Below are 22828 nucleotides of genomic sequence, written 5' to 3' on the forward strand. Positions count from 1 at the left end.
ATAGGGTGTTATAACATGGCAGTGGGGGGGGGGGGGGGGGGTCATAAGCAGGCCCTCCATGCTGACTGAATAACGACTGGCCTAGAGGGTTGACGTACGGTTGGTTATAGGGTGTTATAACACCTTTTATAACATGGCAATGGGGGGGTCATAAGCAGGCCCTCGAACCTTCCACATTTTCCACAACAACTTGTGAAGGATATGATGGCAGAGTCACGTCTGTAGCAAGGCCTGATGGGAAACCGAGTGAAAACCATTTCGCGTTAGTAGACGTTTTGTCAGTGAGCCCGTTAGCCTCCATACCTGCTCTCTGATATTGGCTGAGTCGTACCTGCTCTCTGATATTGGCTGAGTCGTACCTGCTCTCTGATATTGGCTGAGTCGTACCTGCTCTCTGATATTGGCTGAGTCGTACCTGCTCTCTGGTATTGGCTGAGTCGTACCTGCTCTCTGATATAGACTGAGTCGTACCTGCTCTCTGATATAGACTGAGTCGTACCTGCTCTCTGATATTGGCTGAGTCGTACCTGCTCTCTGATATTGGCTGAGTCGTACCTGCTCTCTGATATTGGCTGAGTCGTACCTGCTCTCTGATATTGGCTGAGTCGTACCTGCTCTCTGATATTGGCTGAGTCGTACCTGCTCTCTGATATTGGCTGAGTCGTACCTGCTCTCTGATATTGGCTGAGTCGTACCTGCTCTCTGGTATTGGCTGAGTCGTACCTGCTCTCTGATATTGGCTGAGTCGTACCTGCTCTCTGATATTGGCTGAGTCGTACCTGCTCTCTGATATTGGCTGAGTCGTACCTGCTCTCTGATATTGGCTGAGTCGTACCTGCTCTCTGATATTGGCTGAGTCGTACCTGCTCTCTGATATTGGCTGAGTCGTACCTGCTCTCTGATATTGGCTGAGTCGTACCTGCTCTCTGATATTGGCTGAGTCGTACCTGCTCTCTGGTATTGGCTGAGTCGTACCTGCTCTCTGATATTGGCTGAGTCGTACCTGCTCTCTGGTATTGGCTGAGTCGTACCTGCTCTCTGATATTGGCTGAGTCGTACCTGCTCTCTGATATCGGCTGAGTCGTACCTGCTCTCTGATATTGGCTGAGTCGTACCTGCTCTCTGATATCGGCTGAGTCGTACCTGCTCTCTGATATTGGCTGAGTCCAGGGTGTAGTTGAGGGCGATCTTGGCAGCTTTATAGGGTTCCCAGGCCTCCACCAGATTCACAGTGATTCCCATGTAGACACTGATGACCTGCAGCGGGGAGACATTGTCAATACTTGGTACCAGCGTACCGGCTGGAGGCCTGGGGAAATATACCGCATCAAGATCAACTAGTACTCTAAATGTTTTTCCTAGTATTCAGGGAAGTAGAGTTTAGATACAGTCTCTCACCCAGTATTCAGGGAAGTAGAGTTAGATACAGTCTCTCACCCAGTTATCAGGGAAGTAGAGTTTAGATACAGTCTCTCACCCAGTTATCAGGGAAGTAGAGTTTAGATACAGTCTCTCACCCAGTATTCAGGGAAGTAGAGTTCAGATACAGTCTCTCACCCAGTTATCAGGGAAGTAGAGTTCAGATACAGTCTCTCACCCAGTTATCAGGGAAGTAGAGTTTAGATACAGTCTCTCACCCCAGTTATCAGGGAAGTAGAGTTTAGATACAGTCTCTCACCCAGTTATCAGGGAAGTAGAGTTTAGATACAGTCTCTCACCCAGTTATCAGGGAAGTAGAGTTTAGATACAGTCTCTCACCCAGTTATCAGGGCAGTAGAGTTTAGATAAGTCTCTCACCCAGTTATCAGGGAAGTAGAGTTTAGATACAGTCTCTCACCCAGTTATCAGGGAAGTAGAGTTTAGATGAGTCTCTCACCCAGTTATCAGGGAAGTAGAGTTAGATACAGTCTCTCACCCAGTTATCAGGGCAGTAGAGTTTAGATAAGTCTCTCACCCAGTTATCAGGGAAGTAGAGTTTAGATACAGTCTCTCACCCAGTTATCAGGGAAGTAGAGTTTAGATACCGTTATCAGGGAAGTAGAGTTTAGATACAGTCTCTCACCCCAGTTATCAGGGAAGTAGAGTTTAGATGTGTCTCTCACCCAGTTATCAGGGAAGTAGAGTTTAGATACCGTTATCAGGGAAGTAGAGTTTAGAGACAGTCTCTCACCCCAGTTATCAGGGAAGTAGAGTTTAGATACCGTTATCAGGGAAGTAGAGTTTAGATACCGTTATCAGGGAAGTAGAGTTTAGATACAGTCTCTCACCCAGTTATCAGGGAAGTAGAGTTTAGATACAGTCTCTCACCCAGTTATCAGGCAAGTAGAGTTTAGATACAGTCTCTCACCCAGTTATCAGGGAAGTAGAGTTTAGATGAGTCTCTCACCCAGTTATCAGGGAAGTACTTGTCCACTATCTCCCTCATCTTGGCCTGTTGAGTCTGAAGTATGGAGGGAATGAAGTAGAGACAGACATACAGCATGGCAGCCTGGTTAGCCAACGCTGTGCTGCGGTGCTCAGGCAGAGGGTACGCAGACACCTGGGGGAGACACAGGACAGCTTTAGGATACACAGGGCAGCTTTAGGAGACACAGGGCAGCTTTAGGAGACACAGGGCAGCTTTAGGAGACACGGGGCAGCTTTAGGAGACACGGGGCAGCTTTAGGAGACACGGGACAGCTTTAGGAGACACGGGACAGCTTTAGGAGACACGGGACAGCTTTAGGAGACACGGGACAGCTTTAGGAGACACGGGACAGCTTTAGGAGACACGGGACAGCTTTAGGAGACACGGGACAGCTTTAGGAGACACGGGACAGCTTTAGGAGACACGGGACAGCTTTAGGAGACACGGGACAGCTTTAGGAGACACGGGACAGCTTTAGGAGACACGGGACAGCTTTAGGAGACACGGGACAGCTTTAGGAGACACGGGACGAAACATGGATCTGAGAATCAGACAATTTCATGATCATAACATACAAATAGATTGAATAAAACATTCAAGACAATGTAATATTGTAGCATGAGTGAGTGCGTAAGAAATGTCATTCAGTTCTAGGTTACTAACCACCTAAAGGGAGCCAATGGGGTGTTTACATTACTAACAAGGAGAACAGTGGGTTAGTATGACACGAGTAACTCCTTTTAAAAAGGTAAGAAAACAAATGGTTTTAAAATTAAAAATCAAGGAATCTATCCCTTTGAGTCTTACCTGGTTATAGATGTCATCAGAGCGCAGCCTCCCGATCACCATGCTGATGAAGGTAGAACTGATGGGTACTCTCTGGAAGTAGCTCTCGGGGTAGTTAGCTGGCCGCTTGGCCCCTGATTGGCTGGAGTAGCCAGTACTCCGCAGCAGCTTACAGATGTCATCCAGGTTAGAGTCCGCTGAGGAGCGGGCAGCACTGGACACACAAACAGGACATGTATAGGTAGTAACACACTCCAATCAAATGTTGGCTTGTCTTTCATTCAAATTATAGATAGTATTGTATTAGTATAGTATTATATCATTATAGTATTATAGATAGTATTATATTAGTATAGTATTATATCATTATAGTATTATAGATAGTATTATATTATTATAGATATACATAAATGTTTGTTTTTCTTTCATAAAAATTATAGATAGTATTATATTAGTATAGTATTATATTAGTATAGTATTCTAGATAGTAGTATAGTATTATAGATAGTAGTATAGTATTATATTATTATATATAGTAGTATAGTATTGTATTAGTATAGTATTATAGTATTATAGATAGTATTGTATTAGTATAGTATTATATTATTATAGTATTATAGATAGTATTGTATTAGTATAGTATTATATTATTATAGTATTATAGATATATATAAATGTTTGTTTTTCATTCTTTCATATACATCAGATTTCAGCCGGTGAAATGTTTTCAAAACCAAATCTAAATGTTATTGGTCACAGAAACATATTTAGCAGATGTTATTGTGTGTTGTGAAATGTTTGTGCAAAATTGCTTAGGAGACAGAAGCAGAGCTTCCATGTCTGTCAGCGCTCTCTCACTGTCCTAGTATTATAGTAATAGAGATAGTACTACAGTATTATAGATAGTAGTACAGTATTATAGATAGTACTACAGTATTATAGATAGTAGTATAGATAGTATTTTAGTATTATAGATAGTAGTATAGATAGTAGTATAGCATTATAGATAGTATTACAGTATTAGAGTTTTATAGTATTACAGATAGTAGTATAGTAGTATAGATAGTAGTATTACAGTATTATAGAGAGTATTACAGTATTATAGAGAGTATTAAAGTATTATAGAGAGCATAATAGTAGTATAGATAGTAGTATTATAGTATAATAGATTGTATTACAGTATTATAGATAGTGGTACATTATTATAGATAGTATCATAGATAGTAGTATAGCATTATAGATAGTATAGATAGTAGTATTACAGTATTATAGATAGTATTACAGTATTATAGAGTGTATTATAGTATCATAGATAGTATCATAGCATTATAGATAATAGTATAGATAGTAGTATTACAGTATTATAGATAGTATTACAGTATTATAGAGTATTATAGTATTATAGAGAGTATCATAGATAGTAGTAGTACAGTATTATAGATAGTATTATAGTAGTATAGATATTATCATAGTATTATAGATAGTAGTATAGATATTATCATAGTATTATAGATAGTATTATAGTAGTATAGATAGTATTACAGTATTATAGAGAGTATCATAGATAGTAGTATAGCATTATAGATAGTAGTATAGATAGTAGTATTACAGTATTATAGATAGTATTACAGTATTACAGTAGTATAGATAGTATTATAGTATTACAGTAGTATAGATAGATAGTATTACAGATAGTATTATAGTATTACAGATAGTATTACAGTATTATAGTATTACAGATAGTATTACAGTATTATAGATAGTATTACAGTATTATAGATAGTATTACAGTATTATAGCTAGTATTACAGTATTATAGATAGTATTACAGTATTACAGTATTATAGATAGTATTACAGTATTATAGATAGTATTACAGTATTACAGTATTATAGCTAGTATAACAGTATTATAGCTAGTATTACAGTATTATAGATAGTATTACAGATAGTATTACAGTATTACAGTATTATAGATAGTATTACTGGCAGCATTAAAGGGTCCCTGACAAAATAACAAAGAGGATTGATTCTTAAAAGGTTTGAATTGTATAAAGGATGTAGAAGCCATTTCCCCCCAAAAACAGCAGCAAAGGTCTCACCTGTATCTATAGTAGGACACCAGCATCCTCTCTCTGACCTCCCCCTCCATCTTCTGGTCAATAACCAACAGCATGACTCCATAGAGATACAGGGCCTCACACTGGTTAACAAGGAGACAAACAACACATGGTAGGACTCTCACATACCTTCAGGACCTCACACTGGTTAACAAGGAGACAAACAACACATGGTAGGACTCTCTCATACCTTCTGGACATACAGGACCTCACACTGGTTAACAAGGAGACAAACAACACATGGTAGGACTCTAACATACCTTCAGGACATCGCCAAACAAGGACAATTTTCCTAAATGTATATAAGTTGATCATAGAGCTACGAAGCTTCCAGAGAACACGCGCGCGCGCGCCCCCCCCCGGGGGGCCCTTTTACAAAATCTAAGTAATTACAAGAGATTGGGGCGGCAGGGTAGCCTAGTGGTTAGAGGGGGTAGGCAGGTGGTTAGAGCGTTGGACTAGTAACCAAAAGGTTGCAAGATCGAATCTCCCAAGCTGACGAGGTAAAAAATCTGTCGTTCTGCCCCTGAACAAGGCAGTTAACCCACTGTTCCTAGAACGTCATTGAAAATACGAATTTGTTCTTAACTGACTTGACTAGTAAAATAAAGATGTAAATGTTGTTGTTTTACCAGGAGCTGTTTTCCATCCTCATTCAGCAGCACAGTCTCCAGGGTCTGTTGAATGTAAACTCCTTCATACAGGTCATCCAGGTACCTGGAGAGAAGAACGTCTGATTAGATAAAGCATGGTGAGGAGACAGAGACAGAACGGCTGATTAGATAAAGCATGGTGAGGAGACAGAGACAGAACAGCTGATTAGATAAAGCATGGTGAGGAGACAGAGACAGCTGATTAGATAAAGCATGGTGAGGAGACAGAACAGCTGATTAGATAAAGCATGGTGAGGAGACAGAGACAGAACAGCTGATTAGATAAAGCATGGTGAGGAGACAGAGACAGAACAGCTGATTAGATAAAGCATGGTGAGGAGACAGAGACAGAACAGCTGATTAGATAAAGCATGGTGAGGAGACAGAGACAGCTGATTAGATAAAGCATGGTGAGGAGACAGAACGGCTGATTAGATAAAGCATGGTGAGGAGACAGAGACAGAGACAGCTGATTAGATAAAGCATGGTGAGGAGACAGAACAGCTGATTAGATACAGCATGGTGAGGAGACAGAGACAGCTGATTAGATACAGCATGGTGAGGAGACAGAGACAGCTGATTAGATAAAGCATGGTGAGGAGACAGAGACAGCTGATTAGATACAGCATGGTGAGGAGACAGAGACAGCTGATTAGATAAAGCATGGTGAGGAGACAGAACAGCTGATTAGATAAAGCATGGTGAGGAGACAGAACAGCTGATTAGATAAAGCATGGTGAGGAGACAGAGACAGCTGATTAGATAAAGCATGGTGAGGAGACAGACAGCTGATTAGATAAAGCATGGTGAGGAGACAGAGACAGAACAGCTGATTAGATAAAGCATGGTGAGGAGATAGAGACAGCTGATTAGATACAGCATGGTGAGGAAACAGAGACAGAACAGCTGATTAGATAAAGCATGGTGAGGAGACAGAGACAGCTGATTAGATAAAGCATGGTGAGGAGACAGAACAGCTGATTAGATAAAGCATGGTGAGGAGACAGAGACAGCTGATTAGATAAAGCATGGTGAGGAGACAGAACAGCTGATTAGATAAAGCATGGTGAGGAGACAGAGACAGCTGATTAGATAAAGCATGGTGAGGAGACAGAGACAGCTGATTAGATAAAGCATGGTGAGGAGACAGAACAGCTGATTAGATAAAGCATGGTGAGGAGACAGAGACAGCTGATTAGATAAAGCATGGTGAGGAGACAGAACAGCTGATTAGATAAAGCATGGTGAGGAGACAGAGACAGCTGATTAGATAAAGCATGGTGAGGAGACAGAGACAGCGGATTAGATAAAGCATGGTGAGGAGACAGAGACAGAACAGCTGATTAGATAAAGCATGGTGAGGAGACAGAACAGCTGATTAGATAAAGCATGGTGAGGAGACAGAACAGCTGATTAGATAAAGCATGGTGAGGAGACAGAGACAGCTGATTAGATAAAGCATGGTGAGGAGACAGAACAGCTGATTAGATAAAGCATGGTGAGGAGACAGAGACAGAACAGCTGATTAGATAAAGCATGGTGAGGAAACAGAGACAGCTGATTAGATAAAGCATGGTGAGGAGACAGAGACAGCGGATTAGATAAAGCATGGTGAGGAGACAGAGACAGAACAGCTGATTAGATAAAGCATGGTGAGGAGACAGAGAGAGAACAGCTGATTAGATAAAGCATGGTGAGGAGACAGAACAGCTGATTAGATAAAGCATGGTGAGGAGACAGAACAGCTGATTAGATAAAGCATGGTGAGGAGACAGAGACAGCTGATTAGATAAAGCATGGTGAGGAGACAGAACAGCTGATTAGATAAAGCATGGTGAGGAGACAGAGACAGAACAGCTGATTAGATAAAGCATGGTGAGGAAACAGAGACAGCTGATTAGATAAAGCATGGTGAGGAGACAGAACAGCTGATTAGATAAAGCATGGTGAGGAGACAGAACAGCTGATTAGATAAAGCATGGTGAGGAGACAGAACAGCTGATTAGATAAAGCATGGTGAGGAGACAGAGACAGCTGATTAGATAAAGCATGGTGAGGAGACAGAGACAGCTGATTAGATACAGCATGGTGAGGAGACAGAACAGCTGATTAGATAAAGCATGGTGAGGAGACAGAGACAGAACAGCTGATTAGATACAGCATGGTGAGGAGACAGAGACAGAACAGCTGATTAGATAAAGCATGGTGAGGAGACAGAACAGCTGATTAGATAAAGCATGGTGAGGAGACAGAACAGCTGATTAGATAAAGCATGGTGAGGAGACAGAGACAGCTGATTAGATAAAGCATGGTGAGGAGACAGAGACAGCTGATTAGATACAGCATGGTGAGGAGACAGAGACAGCTGATTAGATAAAGCATGGTGAGGAGACAGAGACAGCTGATTAGATAAAGCATGGTGAGGAGACAGAGACAGAACAGCTGATTAGATAAAGCATGGTGAGGAGACAGAGAGAGAACAGCTGATTAGATAAAGCATGGTGAGGAGACAGAACAGCTGATTAGATAAAGCATGGTGAGGAGACAGAACAGCTGATTAGATAAAGCATGGTGAGGAGACAGAACAGCTGATTAGATAAAGCATGGTGAGGAGACAGAGACAGAACAGCTGATTAGATAAAGCATGGTGAGGAAACAGAGACAGCTGATTAGATATAGCATGGTGAGGAGACAGAACAGCTGATTAGATAAAGCATGGTGAGGAGACAGAACAGCTGATTAGATAAAGCATGGTGAGGAGACAGAACAGCTGATTAGATAAAGCATGGTGAGGAGACAGAGACAGCTGATTAGATACAGCATGGTGAGGAGACAGAACAGCTGATTAGATAAAGCATGGTGAGGAGACAGAGACAGAACAGCTGATTAGATACAGCATGGTGAGGAGACAGAGACAGAACAGCTGATTAGATAAAGCATGGTGAGGAGACAGAACAGCTGATTAGATAAAGCATGGTGAGGAGACAGAACAGCTGATTAGATAAAGCATGGTGAGGAGACAGAACAGCTGATTAGATAAAGCATGGTGAGGAGACAGAGACAGCTGATTAGATAAAGCATGGTGAGGAGACAGAGACAGCTGATTAGATACAGCATGGTGAGGAGACAGAGACAGCTGATTAGATAAAGCATGGTGAGGAGACAGAGACAGCTGATTAGATAAAGCATGGTGAGGAGATAGAGACAGCTGATTAGATACAGCATGGTGAGGAAACAGAGACAGAACAGCTGATTAGATAAAGCATGGTGAGGAGACAGAGACAGCTGATTAGATAAAGCATGGTGAGGAGACAGAACAGCTGATTAGATAAAGCATGGTGAGGAGACAGAGACAGCTGATTAGATAAAGCATGGTGAGGAGACAGAGACAGAACAGCTGATTAGATAAAGCATGGTGAGGAGACAGAGACAGAACAGCTGATTAGATAAAGCATGGTGAGGAGACAGAGACAGAGACAGCTGATTAGATACAGCATGGTGAGGAGACAGAGACAGCTGATTAGATAAAGCATGGTGAGGAGACAGAGACAGCTGACTAGATAAAGCATGGTGAGGAGACAGAACAGCTGATTAGATAAAGCATGGTGAGGAGACAGAGACAGCTGATTAGATAAAGCATGGTGAGGAGACAGAGACAGCGGATAAGATAAAGCATGGTGAGGAGACAGAGACAGAACAGCTGATTAGATACAGCATGGTGAGGAGACAGAACAGCTGATTAGATAAAGCATGGTGAGGAGACATAACAGCTGATTAGATAAAGCATGGTGAGGAGACAGAGACAGCTGATTAGATAAAGCATGGTGAGGAGACAGAGACAGCTGATTAGATAAAGCATGGTGAGGAGACAGAACAGCTGATTAGATAAAGCATGGTGAGGAGACAGAACAGCTGATTAGATAAAGCATGGTGAGGAGACAGAGACAGCTGATTAGATAAAGCATGGTGAGGAGACAGAACAGCTGATTAGATAAAGCATGGTGAGGAGACAGAGACAGAACAGCTGATTAGATACAGCATGGTGAGGAGACAGAGACAGAACAGCTGATTAGATAAAGCATGGTGAGGAGACAGAACAGCTGATTAGATAAAGCATGGTGAGGAGACAGAACAGCTGATTAGATAAAGCATGGTGAGGAGACAGAGACAGCTGATTAGATAAAGCATGGTGAGGAGACAGAGACAGCTGATTAGATACAGCATGGTGAGGAGACAGAGACAGCTGATTAGATAAAGCATGGTGAGGAGACAGAGAGAGAACAGCTGATTAGATAAAGCATGGTGAGGAGACAGAGAGAGAACAGCTGATTAGATAAAGCATGGTGAGGAGACAGAACAGCTGATTAGATAAAGCATGGTGAGGAGACAGAACAGCTGATTAGATAAAGCATGGTGAGGAGACAGAGACAGCTGATTAGATAAAGCATGGTGAGGAGACAGAACAGCTGATTAGATAAAGCATGGTGAGGAGACAGAACAGCTGATTAGATAAAGCATGGTGAGGAGACAGAGACAGAACAGCTGATTAGATAAAGCATGGTGAGGAAACAGAGACAGCTGATTAGATAAAGCATGGTGAGGAGACAGAACAGCTGATTAGATAAAGCATGGTGAGGAGACAGAACAGCTGATTAGATAAAGCATGGTGAGGAGACAGAACAGCTGATTAGATAAAGCATGGTGAGGAGACAGAGACAGCTGATTAGATACAGCATGGTGAGGAGACAGAACAGCTGATTAGATAAAGCATGGTGAGGAGACAGAGACAGAACAGCTGATTAGATACAGCATGGTGAGGAGACAGAGACAGAACAGCTGATTAGATAAAGCATGGTGAGGAGACAGAACAGCTGATTAGATAAAGCATGGTGAGGAGACAGAACAGCTGATTAGATAAAGCATGGTGAGGAGACAGAGACAGCTGATTAGATAAAGCATGGTGAGGAGACAGAGACAGCTGATTAGATACAGCATGGTGAGGAGACAGAGACAGCTGATTAGATAAAGCATGGTGAGGAGACAGAGACAGCTGATTAGATAAAGCATGGTGAGGAGACAGAGACAGAACAGCTGATTAGATAAAGCATGGTGAGGAGATAGAGACAGCTGATTAGATACAGCATGGTGAGGAAACAGAGACAGAACAGCTGATTAGATAAAGCATGGTGAGGAGACAGAGACAGCTGATTAGATAAAGCATGGTGAGGAGACAGAACAGCTGATTAGATAAAGCATGGTGAGGAGACAGAGACAGCTGATTAGATAAAGCATGGTGAGGAGACAGAGACAGAACAGCTGATTAGATACAGCATGGTGAGGAGACAGAACAGCTGATTAGATAAAGCATGGTGAGGAGACAGAACAGCTGATTAGATAAAGCATGGTGAGGAGACAGAGACAGCTGATTAGATAAAGCATGGTGAGGAGACAGAACAGCTGATTAGATAAAGCATGGTGAGGAGACAGAACAGCTGATTAGATAAAGCATGGTGAGGAGACAGAGACAGCTGATTAGATAAAGCATGGTGAGGAGACAGAGACAGAACAGCTGATTAGATAAAGCATGGTGAGGAGACAGAACAGCTGATTAGATAAAGCATGGTGAGGAGACAGAGACAGCTGATTAGATAAAGCATGGTGAGGAGACAGAGACAGAACAGCTGATTAGATAAAGCATGGTGAGGAAACAGAGACAGCTGATTAGATAAAGCATGGTGAGGAGACAGAACAGCTGATTAGATAAAGCATGGTGAGGAGACAGAGACAGCTGATTAGATAAAGCATGGTGAGGAGACAGAGACAGCTGATTAGATAAAGCATGGTGAGGAGACAGAACAGCTGATTAGATAAAGCATGGTGAGGAGACAGAGACAGCTGATTAGATACAGCATGGTGAGGAGACAGAGACAGCTGATTAGATAAAGCATGGTGAGGAGACAGAACAGCTGATTAGATAAAGCATGGTGAGGAGACAGAGACAGCTGATTAGATACAGCATGGTGAGGAGACAGAACAGCTGATTAGATAAAGCATGGTGAGGAGACAGAGACAGAACAGCTGATTAGATACAGCATGGTGAGGAGACAGAGACAGAACAGCTGATTAGATAAAGCATGGTGAGGAGACAGAACAGCTGATTAGATAAAGCATGGTGAGGAGACAGAACAGCTGATTAGATAAAGCATGGTGAGGAGACAGAGACAGCTGATTAGATAAAGCATGGTGAGGAGACAGAGACAGCGGATTAGATAAAGCATGGTGAGGAGACAGAGACAGAACAGCTGATTAGATACAGCATGGTGAGGAGACAGAGACAGAACAGCTGATTAGATAAAGCATGGTGAGGAGACAGAACAGCTGATTAGATAAAGCATGGTGAGGAGACAGAGACAGAACAGCTGATTAGATAAAGCATGGTGAGGAGACAGAGACAGCTGATTAGATAAAGCATGGTGAGGAGACAGAGACAGCTGATTAGATAAAGCATGGTGAGGAGACAGAGACAGCTGATTAGATAAAGCATGGTGAGGAGAGAGACAGAACAGCTGATTAGATAAAGCATGGTGAGGAGACAGAGACAGCTGATTAGATAAAGCATGGTGAGGAGACAGAGACAGCTGATTAGATAAAGCATGGTGAGGAGACAGAGACAGCTGATTAGATAAAGCATGGTGAGGAGACAGAACAGCTGATTAGATAAAGCATGGTGAGGAGACAGAACAGCTGATTAGATAAAGCAAGGTGAGGAGACAGAACAGCTGATTAGATAAAGCATGGTGAGGAGACAGAGACAGCTGATTAGATAAAGCATGGTGAGGAGACAGAGACAGCTGATTAGATAAAGCATGGTGAGGAGACAGAGACAGCTGATTAGATAAAGCATGGTGAGGAGACAGAGACAGCTGATTAGATAAAGCATGGTGAGGAGACAGAACAGCTGATTAGATAAAGCATGGTGAGGAGACAGAACAGCTGATTAGATAAAGCATGGTGAGGAGACAGAGACAGCTGATTAGATAAAGCATGGTGAGGAGACAGAGACAGCGGATTAGATAAAGCATGGTGAGGAGACAGAACAGCTGATTAGATAAAGCATGGTGAGGAGACAGAACAGCTGATTAGATAAAGCATGGTGAGGAGACAGAGACAGCTGATTAGATAAAGCATGGTGAGGAGACAGAACAGCTGATTAGATAAAGCATGGTGAGGAGACAGAACAGCTGATTAGATAAAGCATGGTGAGGAGACAGAACAGCTGATTAGATACAGCATGGTGAGGAGACAGAACAGCTGATTAGATAAAGCATGGTGAGGAGACAGAACAGCTGATTAGATAAAGCATGGTGAGGAGACAGAACGGCTGATTAGATAAAGCATGGTGAGGAGACAGAGACAGCTGATTAGATAAAGCATGGTGAGGAGACAGAGACAGCGGATTAGATAAAGCATGGTGAGGAGACAGAGACAGAACAGCTGATTAGATACAGCATGGTGAGGAGACAGAACAGCTGATTAGATAAAGCATGGTGAGGAGACAGAGACAGCTGATTAGATAAAGCATGGTGAGGAGACAGAACAGCTGATTAGATAAAGCATGGTGAGGAGACAGAACAGCTGATTAGATAAAGCAAAGTGAGGAGACAGAGACAGAACAGCTGATTATATAAAGCATGGTGAGGAAACAGAGACAGCTGATTAGATAAAGCATGGTGAGGAGACAGAGACAGAACAGCTGATTAGATAAAGCATGGTGAGGAGACAGAGACAGAACAGCTGATTAGATAAAGCATGGTGAGGAAACAGAGACAGCTGATTAGATAAAGCATGGTGAGGAGACAGAACAGCTGATTAGATAATGCATGGTGAGGAGACAGAACAGCTGATTAGATAAAGCATGGTGAGGAGACAGAGACAGCTGATTAGATAAAGCATGGTGAGGAGACAGAGACAGCTGATTAGATAAAGCATGGTGAGGAGACAGAGACAGCTGATTAGATAAAGCATGGTGAGGAGACAGAACAGCTGATTAGATAAAGCATGGTGAGGAGACAGAGACAGCTGATTAGATAAAGCATGGTGAGGAGACAGAGACAGCGGATTAGATAAAGCATGGTGAGGAGACAGAGACAGAACAGCTGATTAGATAAAGCATGGTGAGGAGACAGAGACAGCTGATTAGATAAAGCATGGTGAGGAGACAGAGAAAGGTGATTAGATAAAGCATGGTGAGGAGAGAGACAGAACAGCTGATTAGATAAAGCATGGTGAGGAGACAGAGACAGCTGATTAGATAAAGCATGGTGAGGAGACAGAGACAGCTGATTAGATAAAGCATGGTGAGGAGACAGAGACAGCTGATTAGATAAAGCATGGTGAGGAGACAGAGACAGCTGATTAGATAAAGCATGGTGAGGAGACAGAACAGCTGATTAGATAAAGCATGGTGAGGAGACAGAACAGCTGATTAGATAAAGCATGGTGAGGAGACAGAACAGCTGATTAGATAAAGCATGGTGAGGAGACAGAACAGCTGATTAGATAAAGCATGGTGAGGAGACAGAGACAGCTGATTAGATAAAGCATGGTGAGGAGACAGAGACAGAACAGCTGATTAGATAAAGCATGGTGAGGAGACAGAACAGCTGATTAGATAAAGCATGGTGAGGAGACAGAACAGCTGATTAGATAAAGCATGGTGAGGAGACAGAGACAGAACAGCTGATTAGATACAGCATGGTGAGGAGACAGAACAGCTGATTAGATAAAGCATGGTGAGGAGACAGAACAGCTGATTAGATAAAGCATGGTGAGGAGACAGAGACAGAACAGCTGATTAGATACAGCATGGTGAGGAGACAGAACAGCTGATTAGATAAAGCATGGTGAGGAGACAGAACAGCTGATTAGATAAAGCATGGTGAGGAGACAGAGACAGCTGATTAGATAAAGCATGGTGAGGAGACAGAGACAGAACAGCTGATTATATAAAGCATGGTGAGGAAACAGAGACAGCTGATTAGATAAAGCATGGTGAGGAGACAGAGACAGAACAGCTGATTAGATAAAGCATGGTGAGGAAACAGAGACAGCTGATTAGATAAAGCATGGTGAGGAGACAGAGACAGCTGATTAGATAAAGCATGGTGAGGAGACAGAACAGCTGATTAGATAAAGCATGGTGAGGAGACAGAGACAGCTGATTAGATAAAGCATGGTGAGGAGACAGAGACAGAACAGCTGATTATATAAAGCATGGTGAGGAAACAGAGACAGCTGATTAGATAAAGCATGGTGAGGAGACAGAGACAGAACAGCTGATTAGATAAAGCATGGTGAGGAGACAGAGACAGCTGATTAGATAAAGCATGGTGAGGAGACAGAGACAGCTGATTAGATAAAGCATGGTGAGGAGACAGAGACAGCTGATTAGATAAAGCATGGTGAGGAGACAGAACAGCTGATTAGATAAAGCATGGTGAGGAGACAGAACAGCTGATTAGATAAAGCATGGTGAGGAGACAGAACAGCTGATTAGATAAAGCATGGTGAGGAGACAGAGACAGAACAGCTGATTAGATACAGCATTGTGAGGAGACAGAACAGCTGATTAGATAAAGCATGGTGAGGAGACAGAGACAGAACAGCTGATTAGATAAAGCATGGTGAGGAGACAGAGACAGAACAGCTGATTAGATACAGCATTGTGAGGAGACAGAACAGCTGATTAGATAAAGCATGGTGAGGAGACAGAGACAGAGACAGCTGATTAGATAAAGCATGGTGAGGAGACAGAGACAGCTGATTAGATAAAGCATGGTGAGGAGACAGAGACAGCTGATTAGATAAAGCATGGTGAGGAGACAGAACAGCTGATTAGATAAAGCATGGTGAGGAGACAGAACAGCTGATTAGATAAAGCATGGTGAGGAGACAGAACAGCTGATTAGATAAAGCATGGTGAGGAGACAGAACAGCTGATTAGATAAAGCATGGTGAGGAGACAGAGACAGCTGATTAGATAAAGCATGGTGAGGAGACAGAGACAGAACAGCTGATTAGATACAGCATTGTGAGGAGACAGAACAGCTGATTAGATAAAGCATGGTGAGGAGACAGAGACAGAACAGCTGATTAGATAAAGCATGGTGAGGAGACAGAGACAGAACAGCTGATTAGATAAAGCATGGTGAGGAGACAGAGACAGCTGATTAGATAAAGCATGGTGAGGAGACAGAGACAGCTGATTAGATAAAGCATGGTGAGGAGACAGAGACAGCTGATTAGATAAAGCATGGTGAGGAGACAGAACAGCTGATTAGATAAAGCATGGTGAGGAGACAGAACAGCTGATTAGATAAAGCATGGTGAGGAGACAGAACAGCTGATTAGATAAAGCATGGTGAGGAGACAGAGACAGCTGATTAGATAAAGCATGGTGAGGAGACAGAGACAGCTGATTAGATAAAGCATGGTGAGGAGACAGAACAGCTGATTAGATAAAGCATGGTGAGGAGACAGAACAGCTGATTAGATAAAGCATGGTGAGGAGACAGAACAGCTGATTAGATAAAGCATGGTGAGGAGACAGAGACAGCTGATTAGATAAAGCATGGTGAGGAGACAGAGACAGAACAGCTGATTAGATACAGCATTGTGAGGAGACAGAACAGCTGATTAGATAAAGCATGGTGAGGAGACAGAACAGCTGATTAGATAAAGCATGGTGAGGAGACAGAACAGCTGATTAGATAAAGCATGGTGAGGAGACAGAGACAGCTGATTAGATAAAGCATGGTGAGGAGACAGAACAGCTGATTAGATACAGCATGGTGAGGAGACAGAACAGCTGATTAGATAAAGCATGGTGAGGAGACAGAGACAGAACAGCTTATTAGATACAGCATGGTGAGGAGACAGAACAGCTGATTAGATAAAGCATGGTGAGGAGACAGAGACAGAACAGCTGATTAGATAAAGCATGGTGAGGAAACAGAGACAGCTGATTAGATAAAGCATGGTGAGGAGACAGAACGGCTGATTAGATAAAGCATGGTGAGGAGACAGAGACAGCTGATTAGATAAAGCATGGTGAGGAGACAGAACAGCTGATTAGATAAAGCATGGTGAGGAGACAGAGACAGAACAGCTGATTAGATAAAGCATGGTGAGGAAACAGAGACAGCTGATTAGATAAAGCATGGTGAGGAAACAGAGACAGCTGATTATATAAAGCATGGTGAGGAAACAGAGACAGCTGATTAGATAAAGCATGGTGAGGAGACAGAGACAGAACAGCTGATTAGATAAAGCATGGTGAGGAGACAGAGACAGCTGATTAGATAAAGCATGGTGAGGAGACAGAACAGCTGATTAGATAAAGCATGGTGAGGAGACAGAACAGCTGATTAGATAAAGCATGGTGAGGAGACAGAGACAGCTGATTAGATAAAGCATGGTGAGGAGACAGAGACAGCTGATTAGATAAAGCATGGTGAGGAGACAGAGACAGCTGATTAGATAAAGCATGGTGAGGAGACAGAGACAGCTGATTAGATAAAGCATGGTGAGGAGACAGAACAGCTGATTAGATAAAGCATGGTGAGGAGACAGAGACAGCTGATTAGATAAAGCATGGTGAGGAGACAGAACAGCTGATTAGATAAAGCATGGTGAGGAGACAGAGACAGCTGATTAGATAAAGCATGGTGAGGAGACAGAGACAGCGGATTAGATAAAGCATGGTGAGGAGACAGAGACAGAACAGCTGATTAGATACAGCATGGTGAGGAGACAGAACAGCTGATTAGATAAAGCATGGTGAGGAGACAGAACAGCTGATTAGATAAAGCATGGTGAGGAGACAGAGACAGAACAGCTGATTAGATAAAGCATGGTGAGGAGACAGAGACAGCTGATTAGATAAAGCATGGTGAGGAGACAGAGACAGCTGATTAGATAAAGCATGGTGAGGAGACAGAACAGCTGATTAGATAAAGCATGGTGAGGAGACAGAACAGCTGATTAGATAAAGCATGGTGAGGAGACAGAACAGCTGATTAGATAAAGCATGGTGAGGAGACAGAGACAGCTGATTAGATAAAGCATGGTGAGGAGACAGAACAGCTGATTAGATACAGCATTGTGAGGAGACAGAACAGCTGATTAGATAAAGCATGGTGAGGAGACAGAACAGCTGATTAGATAAAGCATGGTGAGGAGACAGAGACAGCTGATTAGATAAAGCATGGTGAGGAGACAGAACAGCTGATTAGATAAAGCATGGTGAGGAGACAGAGACAGAACAGCTGATTAGATACAGCATGGTGAGGAGACAGAACAGCTGATTAGATAAAGCATGGTGAGGAGACAGAACAGCTGATTAGATAAAGCATGGTGAGGAGACAGAACAGCTGATTAGATAAAGCATGGTGAGGAGACAGACAGAACAGCTGATTAGATAAAGCATGGTGAGGAAACAGAGACAGCTGATTAGATAAAGCATGGTGAGGAGACAGAACAGCTGATTAGATAAAGCATGGTGAGGAGACAGAGACAGCTGATTAGATAAAGCATGGTGAGGAGACAGAACAGCTGATTAGATAAAGCATGGTGAGGAGACAGAACAGCTGATTAGATAAAGCATGGTGAGGAGACAGAGACAGCTGATTAGATAAAGCATGGTGAGGAGACAGAACAGCTGATTAGATAAAGCATGGTGAGGAGACAGAGACAGAACAGCTGATTAGATAAAGCATGGTGAGGAGACAGAGACAGAACAGCTGATTATATAAAGCATGGTGAGGAAACAGAGACAGCTGATTAGATAAAGCATGGTGAGGAGACAGAGACAGAACAGCTGATTAGATAAAGCATGGTGAGGAGACAGAGACAGAACAGCTGATTAGATAAAGCATGGTGAGGAAACAGAGACAGCTGATTAGATAAAGCATGGTGAGGAGACAGAACAGCTGATTAGATAAAGCATGGTGAGGAGACAGAGACAGCTGATTAGATAAAGCATGGTGAGGAGACAGAGACAGCTGATTAGATAAAGCATGGTGAGGAGACAGAGACAGCTGATTAGATAAAGCATGGTGAGGAGACAGAGACAGCTGATTAGATAAAGCATGGTGAGGAGACAGAGACAGCTGATTAGATAAAGCATGGTGAGGAGACAGAGACAGCTGATTAGATAAAGCATGGTGAGGAGACAGAACAGCTGATTAGATAAAGCATGGTGCGGAGACAGAGACAGCTGATTAGATAAAGCATGGTGAGGAGACAGAGACAGCGGATTAGATAAAGCATGGTGAGGAGACAGAGACAGAACAGCTGATTAGATACAGCATGGTGAGGATACAGAACAGCTGATTAGATAAAGCATGGTGAGGAGACAGAACAGCTGATTAGATAAAGCATGGTGAGGAGACAGAGACAGAACAGCTGATTAGATAAAGCATGGTGAGGAGACAGAGACAGCTGATTAGATAAAGCATGGTGAGGAGACAGAGACAGCTGATTAGATAAAGCATGGTGAGGAGAGAGACAGAACAGCTGATTAGATAAAGCATGGTGAGGAGACAGAGACAGCTGATTAGATAAAGCATGGTGAGGAGACAGAGACAGCTGATTAGATAAAGCATGGTGAGGAGACAGAGACAGCTGATTAGATAAAGCATGGTGAGGAGACAGAGACAGCTGATTAGATAAAGCATGGTGAGGAGACAGAGACAGCTGATTAGATAAAGCATGGTGAGGAGACAGAACAGCTGATTAGATAAAGCATGGTGAGGAGACAGAACAGCTGATTAGATAAAGCATGGTGAGGAGACAGAACAGCTGATTAGATAAAGCATGGTGAGGAGACAGAACAGCTGATTAGATAAAGCATGGTGAGGAGACAGAGACAGCTGATTAGATAAAGCATGGTGAGGAGACAGAACAGCTGATTAGATAAAGCATGGTGAGGAGACAGAGACAGAACAGCTGATTAGATACAGCATTGTGAGGAGACAGAACAGCTGATTAGATAAAGCATGGTGAGGAGACAGAACAGCTGATTAGATAAAGCATGGTGAGGAGACAGAGACAGCTGATTAGATAAAGCATGGTGAGGAGACAGAACAGCTGATTAGATAAAGCATGGTGAGGAGACAGAGACAGAACAGCTGATTAGATACAGCATGGTGAGGAGACAGAACAGCTGATTAGATAAAGCATGGTGAGGAGACAGAGACAGAACAGCTGATTAGATACAGCATGGTGAGGAGACAGAGACAGCTGATTAGATAAAGCATGGTGAGGAGACAGAACGGCTGATTAGATAAAGCATGGTGAGGAGACAGAACAGCTGATTAGATAAAGCATGGTGAGGAGACAGAGACAGCTGATTAGATAAAGCATGGTGAGGAGACAGAACAGCTGATTAGATAAAGCATGGTGAGGAGACAGAGACAGAACAGCTGATTAGATAAAGCATGGTGAGGAAACAGAGACAGCTGATTAGATAAAGCATGGTGAGGAGACAGAGACAGCTGATTAGATAAAGCATGGTGAGGAGACAGAACAGCTGATTAGATAAAGCGTGGTGAGGAGACAGAGACAGCTGATTAGATAAAGCATGGTGAGGAGACAGAGACAGCTGATTAGATAAAGCATGGTGAGGAGACAGAGACAGAACAGCTGATTAGATAAAGCATGGTGAGGAGACAGAGACAGCTGATTAGATAAATCATGGTGAGGAGACAGAGACAGCTGATTAGATAAAGCATGGTGAGGAAATAGAGACAGACAGACTACTTGACACAACACACAGTAAAGACTTCAGCTCAATGACTGAACAGACCAAAAATATGTACATCCAAAACAGACACCCTTGGTCGATATCGTAAGGAGGTAATTCTGTATGACCTGATTAGATCAACGATGTACTTGTGGACACTTTCAAACGCCAGGTAGAATCGTGAAAGTATCTCCAGGTTGTTCTCCCGGAACTCATCGTCCAGATCCTGCAGATCTGGTTTGGCTTCTAGCTTACTGTCGTAGTACTCTGGACCCTGGAAGGCAACGGGGGAATATAAAGGGTTACTCATGGACGTAATATTATCCCTGTTCTTCATCATCATCATCGTGATAACTGGAAAGACTGTCGTAGTACTCTGGACCCTGGAAGGCAACGGGGGAATATAAAGGGTTACTCATGGACATAACATTATCCCTGTTCTTCATCATCATCATCATCATGATAACTGGAAAGACTGTCGTAGTACTCTGGACCCTGGAAGGCAACAGGGGAATATAAAGGGTTACTCATGGACGTAATATTATCCCTGTTCTTCATCATCATCATCATCATGCCTATGCTGTTTGTACCATCTCTCATTCACATATCTTTATGTACATATTCTTTATCCCCTTACACTTGTGTGTGTGTGTAAGGTAGTAGTTTTGGAATTGTTAGCTAGATTACTCGTTGGTTATTACTGCATTGTCGGAACTAGAAGCACAAGCATTTCACTACACTCACATTAACATCTGCTAACCGTGTGTATGTGACCAAATAAAACATTGATTTGTACTTCATTATCATCATGCCATAACACATTCTAAACAATCTAGATCATAGATGACAGGTGGCAATCACATAACTTGAAAGACCTAACCATGACACTGGCGGTGTGTGTGTCCATTATCTAAGGAGCTGCACCCCAAACAGTGTCCTTTCACTGTGATCTCATCTCATACTCATTTAACAAGACAACCCCCCCTCCCATCTCACCTTGAAGTAGCTGAAGTCACAGATGATGTCTCCGTATTTCTGCTGGTCGCTCTTGTCTTTGAGTCTGAAGACAGCAGGGATGAACTCCGAGAGGCGGAGGAGCTCGGCTATGATAGCGTTTCCCCGGGACACGATCCTCAGCACCGCCTGACCACACAGGTTGTTTTCCGCCAGGAAATCCACCATGGCGGCGGTCTCAGGTCGACAAGGCACCTCTGCAATTCGGGCTCTACACTAGTACTGTGTAAAAAAAAGAGACACAGCTGCCACAGGTTAAACCAGGGACTAAAACTGCATCTCTAAATAGTATTCATTTGTATAATGTTAACGAGTTCAGATAGCTACATGAAACAATTGTACATGTAGTTATCACCAGCAGGCTAGTTTGAAGCTAGTGGCCGGAAAGATATTTTGCAACAAGCGGTGAATTCTACCGACCCGAGCGATGACTAGTTTTCAACTTTCTAAATATTTTACATGCATCATTTCACAACCGTACTCACCTTAAGGTATACACCTATAAGATAGTGTAGTTGCTCGCTAAATGTTGACCGTTTCAAGTTTTTCAATTCAATTCCTGTTTACCATCACATGACAAACCACATGATTCATCTTCCCTGCAGAGTGTTTGTGGACCACTAGATGGCGACGAAGTCAAGACTAAGAGCAGGGGGCTTTTCTTCTTCGTGTGAATTTTCTGCCGCTTCTTCTTCTTCGTTGCTATTATGGCGGTCCTCAAACAAATAATATAGGTGCATGTCGCCACCTACTGTATTGGCTGTGTATCAGCCTACTATTCTGTGGTATGAATTCATTACTTTGTGAAAAAATTGGCCTACTAACTAATCCTACACCCATTAAAACCTCCCTCACCACTATACCAATTAACCCTGTACCCGTTAAAACCTCACCACTATACAAACTAACCCTGCGCCCATTAAAACCTCCCTCACCACTATACCAACTAACCCTACACCCATTAAAACCTCACCACTATATCAACTAACCCTGCACCCATTAAATCTAACCCTGTACCTATACACTATCTAACCCTGTACCTGTAC

The 22828-nt window shown here is 42.8% G+C and overlaps 1 protein-coding gene across 8 annotated transcripts in view; it reads right to left on the bottom strand.

The window, feature by feature from the left end:
* The window catches only part of LOC149984275 (WASH complex subunit 5-like), a 63685-nt gene extending 41122 nt beyond the window's left edge, over positions 1 to 22563 (bottom strand). For 5 of the 8 annotated variants that reach the window (XM_090219568.1, XM_090219571.1, XM_090219579.1 and 2 more), the window contains exons 1-8: positions 22268 to 22563; positions 21765 to 22004; positions 20897 to 21042; positions 5945 to 6029; positions 5295 to 5395; positions 3215 to 3407; positions 2387 to 2539; positions 1144 to 1257 (exon numbers count right to left, since the gene is read on the bottom strand). In XM_090219568.1, coding sequence (XP_090075694.1) covers positions 1144 to 1257; positions 2387 to 2539; positions 3215 to 3407; positions 5295 to 5395; positions 5945 to 6029; positions 20897 to 21042; positions 21765 to 21950 — 978 coding nt within the window. In that variant the 5' untranslated portion in view covers positions 21951 to 22004; positions 22268 to 22563. Of the gene's footprint in view, positions 1 to 303; positions 322 to 1143; positions 1258 to 1437; positions 1450 to 2386; positions 2540 to 3214; positions 3408 to 5294; positions 5396 to 5944; positions 6030 to 20896; positions 21043 to 21764; positions 22005 to 22267 lie in introns of those variants that run through there. The other 3 variants (XM_090219575.1, XM_090219586.1, XM_090219591.1) reach the window with 3 other exon arrangements.
* Positions 22564 to 22828: the final 265 nt, after the last annotated feature.

Source organism: Oncorhynchus mykiss, chromosome 3 (genome assembly GCF_057628025.1).
Source record: "Oncorhynchus mykiss isolate SJ-2025 chromosome 3, ASM5762802v1, whole genome shotgun sequence".
In the NCBI taxonomy this organism is placed as follows: domain Eukaryota; kingdom Metazoa; phylum Chordata; class Actinopteri; order Salmoniformes; family Salmonidae; genus Oncorhynchus; species Oncorhynchus mykiss.